The 12,669-nt window shown below is 42.0% G+C and overlaps 1 protein-coding gene across 4 annotated transcripts in view; it reads left to right on the top strand.

The window, feature by feature from the left end:
* The window catches only part of LOC117351708 (osmotic avoidance abnormal protein 3-like), a 93,456-nt gene that overhangs the window by 65,881 nt on the left and 14,906 nt on the right, over positions 1-12,669 (top strand). For all 4 annotated transcript variants that reach the window (XR_004537498.1, XM_033927430.1, XM_033927431.1 and 1 more), the window contains exons 9-10: positions 6,611-6,736; positions 10,691-10,818. Coding sequence is in view for 3 of the 4 variants with exons in the window: in XM_033927430.1 (XP_033783321.1) it covers positions 6,611-6,736; positions 10,691-10,818 (254 nt within the window). In the remaining variant the exon portion in view is untranslated. The remainder of the gene's footprint in view (positions 1-6,610; positions 6,737-10,690; positions 10,819-12,669) is intronic.

The following is a 12,669-nucleotide window of genomic DNA, read 5'->3' as shown; positions in this document are numbered from 1 at the left end:
GAGTTGCTCTCACAGTGATCAATTGGATGGGAGAGACGGGGGTTATGACGAACCTCCACGCGAATCATTTGCAAGCAAATTTTGGTTGGACACACATGGGGCTCCTTTTACAAAGGGGTGCTAGCGATTTTAATGCGTGCGGCCGAAAATATACCGCCTGCTCAAAAGGAGACGGTAGCAGCTAGCGTGCGCAGCAATGTAGCACGCATTATTCTGCGTGATAAAGATCGCCTCAGAAAACTGGGACTATTCACCCTTGAGAAGAGAAGACTGAGAGGGGATCTGATAGAGACTTTTAAATTGTTAAAAGGGATCGACATAATGGAGCAAGCTCACTCACCAGCCGAGGGAAAGGATGGTGAGCAAGAAACAGCATTATTCACATTGGCAAATGTAACTCAGTCTCGGACCAGAGGTCCTACCTATTAACCAAAGGCTACCAAAGGACCAGAGGCTACCTATTAACCAAAGGCTACCAAAGGACCAGAGGCTACCTATTAACCAAAGAATAACATACAAAATAGCTCTATTAGTATTTAAAACAACAACTACCAATGAACCACAGTTCATTGATCGCCTTCTAATTCCACAAACCTCAAATCGTTTTCTCCGATCTAATACACAAAATCTATTAATGGTCCCCTCATTAAAAACAATAGGAACGAGACGCCACGACATCTTTTCAGTTAAGGCACCGCTTGTTTGGAATATCCTTCCTTTGTATATTAGAAATACTAAAGATCTTAGCTCATTTAAAAATAATTTAAAAACATTCCTCTTTAAAGCTGCATTTAACCTCTAAATTCTTATCCTTCCATGTAAATTTTAATTCCAGAATTTTTGTACCCAAATCCTAATGTTCTTAACCTCCCCCCTCCAACCCTCATTTTCTCCGCACTAGGAATCAAAATTTTGTAACTTTTTCCCTCACGTTTTCTCCACCTTATTCCAGTTTTGTAGTATCTGTCAGTATTGTCAGTCTGAAATTGCCCTGTGTTATTTATTGTAGAAATTTTATTAATATTTTTAATGTTTTACTCCAATTGTACATTTTATGTAATTTGCTTAGAAATATTAAGCGAACCATCAAATTTAAATAAAACTTGAAACTTGAAACTTGTCATGGCCTGAAGCTGAGAGGGGACACGGCCAGGACAAACGTCAGAAAGTTCTGCTTCACACAGCGAGTGGGGAACGCCTGGAACTCTCTCCCGAAAGAGCTGGTGGAGGAAACCACCATTCTAGGATTTAAGGGAAAATTGGACGCACATCTTCTTGCAGAAGACATTGAGGGATACGAGTGACCAGTGTATTCGCCAGGGTGTGCCTGGCTGAGCCTCCGCGTGTGCGGTTCGCCGGACTAGATGGACCCCAGGTCTGATCCGGTGCAGGCATTTCTTATGTTCTTATGCATGTTAAGGCTCTATCGCGGCTTTGTAAAAGGAGCCCATGGTCTTACTGATCCTATTTAGTGCACTTAGCTCTAAAGCTTTTGCGCAGGATCAAACCCACAGCTGAGGCAGGAGTAGAACCTTCTGTGCTTAAGCTTTGATAAAGAAGCAAACCCCTTAAAAGCGCTCTGTTTTGGGGTTTTTGTGGGGGTTTTTTTTGCTGCTGCTGCTTATCAGAATTCAAGCACAGCTTTGTACCGTGTGTGAGTGGTTAGTGCACTTGCGTTGATAGCCAAAGGCTGTAGGGTTTGATAATGGGCAGAGGTTCTGCTTTTCATAGTTCCTTCTCCTTTTTACTGGGCTGCTCAGCACAAATAATGTGCATCTATCTTGCATGCTATTTGTGCTGAGCACTGCCCAGTAAAACAACAACACAGGTTTTTTAACAGGTTGCCAGAGCTTCATGCATCTGGACCTAATGGTGTTGAAAACAATCCTTTCAATCTAAAATCCCAGAACAGTGAGCGTCATTTGTTGCTCTTTTCCTGTCTGTCCCTTGGAAGAACAAAGGGCTGGAAGTCTTGAGGTAGGTAGTGATGTGTATTTGCAGCACAGTCTGAGGAATCAGCTGTGCAGTGATGTCACACCCAGATAAGAGTTTTAGCCCAGTGAGATCCTAAGCAAAGTAGCTGGGCTCTGTGGCGTGGGCCTGTAATCCCTGCATCTGGGGAGGCTGAGGCTGGTGGATTGCTTGAGCTTGGGGGTTTCTGCATCGTATCAAGCTATGCTGAGCAGGTGTCCACACTAAGCTGGGTATCAACATGGGGTTTCTGGGGGAGCCCAGGAGCCCCAGGTTGTGTAATGAGGGGTGAACCGGCCCAGGCTGGAAACAGAGCAGGTCAAAGCCCCCATACTCAGCAGTAGTGGGATTGCACCTGTGAATAGATGGTGCAGTGCAGCCTGGGTAAGACAGTGAGACCCAGTCTCCTTCCTTTTAGGAAAGATATTGCTTTCACTAATATTTTTCTTCATTAAGAAAATCAAATGAAAGACTCTCCTTAAGCAGCAAAGAAGAAATCAGAGTTAAATGAGAGCCATCTAGATCAAACATTCTTGTCTTTTCAAAAAGAAATTTTGTTGGAAAATGTTAAGTACAATCACAATCGAAGGTGCTTTAGAAATTAATAGGCAGCAGCCCAGCTCTCTGGATTGGTCCTTATCCGAGTGCATAATGGGACAAAAGGTTAGTCCAAAAAGGAAAGGAGAAATGACAGAAACACTAGACATTTATTTGATATTTAGGTCTGAATCATCAGCTCCTGCATTTGGTCTTTGCTCACCACCTGCTGGTGGCTGAGAGGATTATTCAGCCTGAAGACAAGAAAAGGCACCAGGTTTCCAGCAGGGGTCTTCTCAATGCCATCTAAGAATTTAGAGAGTTCAGAGCTGTAACCCTACATATACCTTGTCATGAATTCCAAAACTACAGAAACACATTGTATGAAAAACACAATTCCATAGTAGAAAATGCGATATTCATAGGAATTCTATGAGCATCAGAGCTTTTACCGCAGTAGCTGGCAATAAAAAACCCTAACGCAGCTTGATAAAAGGGGGCCAAAATGAATTTAATTAAATGGCTAATGGGGTAGGAGGATGCCTAGGCTCTAGCGGCTTTGAAGTGTCATGAGTGTAATGAAAATGGCATGATCTAGCAATCATACATGCATGATCAAATGGTTGATTGCCGTGGAGGATTCTGGAGAGCTCAAGGGAGGTTGGAGGAAGCCCTAAGAAGCCTCAAAACAGCAGAAAATAATTCTACATGCCCAGTAAGGCAAAAGGAGACTGGAACTGACATATCAAGAGGATTTAAAATTGTTTACTTCTAAAGCTGTGGAAATATTAAAAATAAAAGTTTAGAGATGTGCTTTGATTTAGTGGTGCAGTTTTGATGTGCTAAATGCTGAGGAATTTTACACACCCTTATGGGTAATATGGAGTGCTAAAAATTTGACCTGATATATTGTTTTTAAATGCAAATAGAAACAGTATTTAGTTAATTATTTAATGAGTTTTGGGCCACTTGGATACTAGGCTGGCTTTTTGTATACATGGGTCTTCTATAGAATCCTAGTGCATGAAGCTGGTTGGGTGCACAAAAGTCTCCTCAGGGACCTGCTTTTTGTGCAGTGCTGAGGTGAAAGTCCTCCATGGACAAGCAGGATGAGTTAGCCACCCTTGGTGATGTCATCTGACTTCCCTGAAAGCGGATTTGCTCTCCCAGAGCTTAGAGGAAGGCTTTGGAGCCCCCGCTGAGCATTGTTCTAGCCCCCTCCCCTATATATTCCCATGCTGCAGCCTCATGGCCTCAGTTTTTACTATCCGCTGCCCAGCGGACAGTTCCTGCTCTCCTTCAAGAACCGATACTAGAATGAGAATGGAAGAACAAAAGAAGGGCTCCACTAAACCTGGCTTCAAACCTTGCCCAATGTGCAAAATAAAGATGAGCTCGGTAAATGCCCATGAAGTCTGCGTTCGGTGCCTGAGCCGAGCGCACCTCATGGCTGCCTGCCCACTCTGCCTATAGATGTCCCCGAGGGCTAGAAAGCACAGACTGCAGACACTCCGTGACTTCACAGACGAGCTGCTGACGGTTTGGACAGAGTGTAAAAATTGTGAGAGAGAGATTGAGCCTGCAGAGATGTCAAGTTATCCAGGTCCAGGCTGTAGATTTTTGATCACCCCATCCTAGTGTAATATGAGACTTGTAGCACTGATTTTAATGGGCAGGATTAGGCATATAAGAACATAAGAACATAAGCAGTGCCTCCGCCGGGTCAGACCACAGGTCCATCCTGCCCAGCAGTCCGCTCCCGCGGCGGCCCAAACAGGTCAAGACCTGTCTGAATCCCCAGAGGGGGTCCCCTTGCCACCCTGGTTTCTCATCGAAGTCCTAACCCTCCAGTCTTGCACATGCACATATAAACCCCACAATGTCAAATCAGGACTGGCAAAACATCTCCAACCTGGATCTGGGTACCTTGGCATCTTTGAGTCTGAGGGAAAACCAAATATGATAAAACTAAAAAGATGATTTAAAAGTACAGTAATTGAGTATAAGCTGGTGAATGTGTTTTGGGAACGTTCATTCATTTCTTCAGATATTAAATTGTTTTATTCCCAAAATGTGAGTAAAGAAGACAACGATTTTTGTGAAAGATTCTGAGAAATTAGAATTGGAAGTATACCTAAAACTAGGAACTATTTAATGAGGGAACTATTTTATGAGACATTCTAGGGATTTTTTTTTAAATGTGGAAAATCTTTACTTTAAAATTAGTTTTTGTGAAGTGATAAATTTCAAATAAATCCTTGACAGGGATTATAATTAAATAAGTATCTGTGAGAGTGAGATTTAAGGCCTGTTTTACAGAACTGAGGTGAGGAGTTCCATGGGGACAAATGTGACACAGCCCATAGGAATGGTAAGTTATATGAATTGCACCATGTCACAAAGAATTGCAGTAGAATTTGAGCTACTCCTCTACTTCTGGTAGTCAACATTGGGAGTTGACTCTGGGGACTTGAGAAACAGATAGGAGTGGAGATGCAAAGATGAATAGGGGGACTGGGAACACAAGGATTAGGTGGGAAAGTGGAAAGCATGAAATCAGACTGAGAATTAATTAGAGAAATACAAATGACTGGGTATTTGAAGGAGTTTGTCTTGATTGAAAGTGCTACTGAGCAGGGACTGTCTCTTAAATTGTGTAATGTACAGCACTGCATACATCTAGAACATAAGAACATAAGCAATGCCTCTGCTGGGTCAGACCTGAGGTCCATCATGCCCAGCAGTCCGCTCACGTGGCGGCCCAACAGGTCCAGGACCTGTGCAGTAATCCTCTATCTATACCCCTCTATCCCCTTTTCCAGCAGGAAATTGTCCAATCCTTTCTTAAACCCCTGTACCGTACTCTGCCCTATTACGCCCTCTGGAAGCGCATTCCAGGTGTCCACCACTCGTTGGGTAAAGAAGAACTTCCTAGCATTCGTTTTGAATCTGTCCCCTTTTTAACTTTTCCAAGTGTCCTCTTGTTCTTTTATTTGTGTGCTATACAAAGGAATAACACAAAAAGAACCCAGACACCTACACATAATACACATTGGCTACCAATCTCTCACAGAATAGCATATATAATAATGCTCCTAGCATTCAAAACACTTTCTCTCCATACCCCCAAATTTATAGACAGACTTCTGATTCCATATATATTCAAGATCTCTCCAAACACTCAACATCTACTGCGTCAAATGATAGACGATACCACTTGCTCATCGATTTTCTCGGTAAATTCACCGCAATTATGGAATTCCATGCCAAATTATTTACAGGAAGAATCATCATTAGACCGCTTCAAATCTAACTTAAAAACTTTCTTATTTAGAGACGTGTTCGATCTATAATCTCTGCAACTCTACACCCCCGATCACTACACAGACAGAAATTCCTCCCCTAATTTACTTACCCTCATCGTCTCACTTTCCTGTCCAATATTGTATTTCTGCCCTCTAACCTACTGTCTGACAATGTATGTTTGTCTTTGAAATGTAAATGTAAAACCCAGATTTTATATTATTTACCTATGTATATCGCTTAGAAATATGATAATAAACTGGAAACTTGTTCATATTTTGGATGTCTCATTTTGGATATTTTCAGCACAAGAACGTCCTTCTCACCTATTTTCAAACAGGAAATCCCAATATTTTTCCTCTTTGAAACTGGCTGTGAGATGGATGTTATGAGTAGGATGTTCCAATTCTCACTTGGACGTTCTTTCAAAAATGCCCCTCCAAGCTGTAATGCATATTGTTATTTAAATGTGTTTATTGATATATTTTTGCCTATGTCCAGATTGTTCTTGCTGTGCACCGTCTTGGATGAATGCCTTCAAAAGGCAGTAATGAATCCTAATAAATAAAACAAAAAGTAGAAATCACACTTCCTATGCTTTTCATATAGAAACAGGAAGTTATTGACTTCCTGAGCCTATGTTTGGTTGATGAATTGATGCAATGGTAGTTATTCTAGCCGAGAACAGCATCATGTCTGCTTTTTACTTAAGAGTTGCTCTGTAGTAATACATTGATTGTGAAATCATGGCAGCTGTTGTTTGCTGATTTGAAACTCATTGCTTTTCTTTGTGGTGTAGCACCCTCTTCACACTGACAGTGGAACAGAAGGATAGGGTTGACCATTCAACAAGCATTATTCAACGCTCCACGGTACAAGTCTTCGATCTAGTGGGAGAAATCCTGTCGACTCAGCCCGGAAATCAGTAGGTATCATAGAAATGGTAGAAATAAGCATCCAGTCACCATAAACCTCACACATTATTATACATGGGCAATATTTGTTCACAAGAACAGGTAAGAAATTATAATGAACAATATACTGTACATAATACTAGAATTAGAATTAAATCCTGTCTCCAGTAAGATGAATCTCTTGGCTACCACTGCACCTACTGTATGTCTAGTCTAATTTGTAAAATAATTAGAAATTGTGATAACTGGAACCACAACAATATCTATCCTCTGCTGCTTATACAATCAGGGGAAGTCTATATATGGCACTAGACATTTGGTGCTACTTTGGAGAAGAAACGCATTCTAACCGATGCAAGGCGCTGAAATAGGGTAGAAATGGCAGATCTGTGTTAAAACACACACACACTTACATGCCCATTTATAAAATAGCAAAGAAGGCATGATGATGGGAGGGACATGGGCAGGTCAGTAGTATAGCCAGACCTGTTATTTTGGGTGGGCCCACAGTTATATTGGGTGTGCCTTCCCAAAATATCCCCATCCACATAATTTATCCTGTATCTTTCCCCCTCTCCTTCTGCCCCTGGATCAGGCATTTCCTGCCACCCTTCTCTGCCCGCAGCTTAGCAACTGTCCCGCTCCCTGGTGTATCTCAGTTCCTGGGCTGCAGTGACGTGCATTTGCTCTTTGCACTGACCTTGCAGGCTTCCCTCTGCCACATCTCACCAGAGCGAAAACAGGAAGTGACATCAGTGAGGGCTGGGTGTGGCAGGGGGAAGTCTGCAGGGTCAAATGCAGGAAGCGAATATGCATCACTCCTTCTGTCTGCAAAGGCAATGATGTTTGGGAAGGGGGAGGTTTAGAGAGAGGGGGAGTGGCCAGGATGTGGGCCGGTGAGTGGGAACAAATACCATATCCAGCTGTAGCAGAAAGGGGGGAAAGGTGGTCACCACTGAATTGGCTTATGGGAGGGGTCTTAGGTGCCTGGGGCAATCAGGGCCTTAGGCCCTTTCCAGTGCATCCCAGGATGCACCGGGAAGGGGAAAGCCCACCATTTTTAAAGGCAAGCCTGCTGGCAGGAGAGAATGAGCATCCCTCCTGCTGGTCTTCTAAAAAAAGTATGAGGGGGTCAGGGGGGGATGGAGGTGGGATGGCCCATTAGATCACTAGGCTTGGTGTGGTGTGGGGTTGTCAGGGAGGGGAGCTTGCTGGTAGTGGAGGTCCCCGATCCTTTGGCAGGAGGGAGTGGGCATCCCTCCCTCTGATCTTCCATATGGGGATGGGGGGCATTGGTGGGGGGCGGCAAGGGCCGGGGGGCCACTAGACTAGAGTTACCAGATTTTACTCCCATAAAATCTGGGCCCATAACTCCACCCCGGGCCTGCCCAGTTCCGTCCCAGCCCCACCCAATTACGCCCATGCTATGCTCTGTTCTGACTCAGCCTCACCCCACCCCCCAGCCCTGCTCCCCTCAACCTGTTCTTGTCCTCGGGAAGGCATCTACACGTGTATTGATGCAACACAATGATGTCATAGGTGTGTGCACATGCACATGACATCACTGCATTGCTTCCGTGCATGCGCAGATGCTCTCCTGACGCGGTTCTGAGGTGGAAACTTTTCAAAACCTGGACAAAGCCGGATTTTGAAAAGCCATCTGGATGGCCTGACATATCCTCTAAAAAGAGGGCATGTCCGGGAAAATCCGGATGTCTGGTAACCAGGCTTTTTTTGGGGTTTCATTTAGGAGGAATCAGGGTCATTCATGGTGGCGGGTCTGAGCGGCTTTATTTTCCTGTCAGTGCCTGAGCCAATCAGCGCTCAGGCACTGACAGGAACGTAAGGCTACGACAGCTCAGACCCTGCCGGTTAATATTGGCCTCAAGTTCATGTAAATGGAGTGGTGTTCCTTTTGGAGAATCACCCAGAGAACTCATTTTAATATTAATGAACTCATTATACTGCCGATTTAATATTAATGACCTTATTGCATAGTACAATCAGAGGCTGCTAGAAAGCATGGAAAAGACCACGGCGAGTCGTTTTGATAATCGGCGAGAACTGACGACAGCCATTCAGGGAGCGGAGCAGGCCCAAGCTGGAGCGCAAAAAGCTCGCTGCTGCCTTGTGCGCCGCTGGCCCTGAGATAATGAGGCAGCCGTCCAGTGAGGGAGGGGCAGGAGCTCACTCCTGCCAATACACCGCTGGACCACCAGGATTTAAGGGGGATTAAAAAAGATACAATGGGAGGGATTTACAAGGGTATAATGGGGGGGGGGGGCGGCGGGTAAAAAATTGTTATATTCACTCCATAAGATGCACAGACATTTCCACCCACTTTTTGGGGAAAAAGTGCATCTTATGGAGCCAAAAATAAGAACATAAGAAACGCCTTCGCCGGATCAGACCCTAGGTCCATCTATTCCGGCGACCCGCACACGCGGAGGCCAAGCCAGGTGCTCCCAGATGGAGACCCTGGTCACCCGTATCCATCGATGTGTTTTGCAAGGAGGTATACATCCAACTTACGCTTGAAACCCAGAATGGTAGTCTCCGTCACCACCTCCTCCGGGAGAGCATTCCAAGCGTCCACCACCCGCTGTGTGAAACAGAACTTCCTGACATTTGTCCTGAGCCTGCTGCCCCTCAGCTTTAGTCCATGACCTCTTGTCCGTTTCACATTTGACAAGCATTTAAACGATGGTTTAGTGATTTTTTTCAACTTGCATTTTGCCATATCTACAACTTGCCTCTTAAATAATATCGTGTATCACACTATCCTCTTATATATAAGCGTTGTCGCACAAATTTCCATACACTATCATAGATAATATTGAGAATAACAGGGGTCTCAAGTGCTCTTAACCAGAGGCTCGAGATACTTTTCACAGCCAAAGGTTATTTTAGTGAGCTATCATCGGTCCCGTGATTTTTTCTCTAGATCTATGAATTGTGCCAATATTAAACCCAATAATTTAATTATAAAATATATATCTCTCTAATTATAGTGATTTGCTATTTCGATTAATACATAACCGTATTCATTGTTATGTTATATTTTTCTTTTTCTCCAACTAAGATAGTCAGTCAAAAAACTACTTAGCTCTTATTTTTCTTGTTGATTTTTTTCTTTTATTATTTCCATATTTTTCTTTTGTTGGTATTTGTCCTGTTGATATTTATCCTACGGAAGATCTCCGTTTCGCACCCAAGTTTACTACGGGGCTTCCTCAGGAAATTGCTAACATTATCTCATTACGTTTTGTTAGCACGGAAATTCTCGAGTCCTCCTATGTTCAAGGACTTCATACATTCACCAACTGGCAAGTTGTGACTATCTTAGTTGGAGAAAAAGAAAAATATAACATAACAATGAATACGGTTATGTATTAATCGAAATAGCAAATCACTATAATTAGAGAGATATATATTTTATAATTAAATTATTGGGTTTAATATTGGCACAATTCATAGATCTAGAGAAAAAATCACGGGACCGATGATAGCTCACTAAAATAACCTTTGGCTGTGAAAAGTATCTCGAGCCTCTGGTTAAGAGCACTTGAGACCCCTGTTATTCTCAATATTATCTATGATAGTGTATGGAAATATCTACAACTTGAACATAATATGACAGTAACAATGATCAGCGCAGTAATGATTAATTTATCAACATTTATAAACTGCCCTTGTAAGAGAGAGCTGTGGGTAGGTGAGCAAACTTACAACAAAACCCCTCCATATTTTATTTATTTATTGGTATTTATAAACTGCCTGTATGAAGAGTATCATATATTATTTCCTGAATCAAAATATAATATGGTGCAATCAAGCATATGAAAGCAATGAAACATTTAGGGGTTTTTTTGTTAATGAAAAGAAACAGCTTTTGAGCGATCGGGACGTTCCAAGGCTTTTCTTCCTCACGGATACATTTCACATCTGGTATTCTCTGTCCACAGCATTTCACCCCTGATGTGTGTACTGGAGAAAGAAATCACCGGCAAAGAAGGTTTCCTTCCTTTGGCTTTGCAGCAGGCACTGCAGGGAAACTCCATTACAGTTCTGCTCTATTGCTTCAACACACAAGGTGTGTAGCTCAGAATCTCATCCACTCCAGATGGTGGCATAAAACAATGGCACATTTTGGGCTGGATTCAGTAAATGGTGCTCAGAATTTGGCACCAAACAAAACTGGCGCTAAGCACGATTCCATGAAGGGCAGAAACGTTTTCCAGAATCACGCCTAGTGCCAATTCCCCGCTCAGCTGATTTTCACCATATTCTCCAGCAATAAATTCCAGAGTTTAATTACACGTTGTGTGAAGAAATATTTTCTCCGGTTTGTTTTAAATCTACTATCTAATACCCTATATTCCCACAAAATCCTTAATCCCTTCGCTAAAATTCATTTATTCAAGGAGGGATGTGATTGATTTTCTGTTACAGCCCCTCAAATTTGGAATTCGCTCCCGAACAACATAAGAGAAGAAAAATTACTTAGTAAGTTTAAAAGTCTCCTAAAAAGTTGGCTTTTTAAGGACGCTTTTAACTGATTCATTTAAATTGTATTATTTTACAGTGGACTAGGAATACTGCTAAATGAAAATTAAGTAGGTAACCTTCCCCAACCTCTTGTTTCATTACCTATCCCTTTTTATTTGTTTATGAATTGTATTTAAGAACATAAGAACATAAGCAATGCCTCCACTGGGTCAGACCCGAGGTCCATCGTGCCCAGCAGTCCGCTCACTCGGCGGCCCAACAGGTCCAGGACCTGCGCAGTAGCTCCCTATCTATACCCCTCTATCCCTTTTTCCAGCAGGAATTTGTCCAATCCATTCTTGAAATCCAGTACCGTCCTCTGTCCCATTACGTCCTCTTTTTTTTCTCCTCCCTTTTTCAAACGTATTATTTCATTAAAATTAATTTAATTGAATTCTTATATACCGCTAATAACCGTGAGGTTTCTAAGCGGTTTACAAAAATGATGCATTAAAGATACAATAAATAAAAAACTAAATCAATAAGACAGGTACTTGGAAATTCCCTAACTGTCCCAAAGGCTCACAATCTAACTAAAGTACCTGAAGAAACAGTATGAAAAATAAAAATAAAAAGATAGAGGTAGAGATAGAGATAGAAATGAAATATTCCAATAAGTAATGAATAAATAATTTAAAGATAGAATTAAAATAATAATTAAAGTAAACAAAATAGAGATAAAAATAAGCATAGAGAGAAACAGAAACACACTCCAAAAAAGCATCAAGATCTTTGACTTGTAATTATTATGATCATTTAACACCAGATCTTAAATGCCTTTAGTATTAATTGTCTTGTTTTTTTTATTTTTACCTAATTTTTAACTAAATGTAAATTGGATTTGGATTTTGTGATCAAATCAAATATTTTAAATAAACTTGAAACCTTAGTAGCTTCATCATATGACCCCCCCCCTAGTATTTTTGAAAAGAGTAAACAAGAAATTCAGATTCACCCTTTCTCCTCCACTCAATATATTATAGACCTATATCATATCACCCCTGAGCCGGGATAGAAACGTGGGATCTCATAGAGAGATCCTCTGGATGGGCAGTTTGGATGGGCCATTTGGCCTTTACCTGCCATCATGTTTCTGTGTCTCTTCTCCAAGCTGAAGAGCCCTAGCCGTGTGTTAAGAACATAAGAAGGTCCATCTCGCCCAGCGGTCTGCTCCCGCGGTGGCCCATCAGCCGAAGAGCCCTAGCTGTGTGTTATGCCAATGATATTGAAGACTTATATGCGCCTTGTTCTATTTATGATACATTTTATGGGTCTTGGAACCCGTTTAAGTTCAAGCGGGCTATAAGAGTTTTAAATAAATAGATAAACATCATTAATTGGTTGTTAGCTGCCAATTATTGATTTTTATTTAATTAATTTGTGTGCACATCTTGAG

The sequence above is a fragment of the Geotrypetes seraphini genome, chromosome 18, assembly GCF_902459505.1.
Source record: "Geotrypetes seraphini chromosome 18, aGeoSer1.1, whole genome shotgun sequence".
Classification (NCBI taxonomy): Eukaryota; Metazoa; Chordata; class Amphibia; order Gymnophiona; family Dermophiidae; genus Geotrypetes; species Geotrypetes seraphini.
This window is presented reverse-complemented; position numbering and strand designations above follow the sequence as displayed.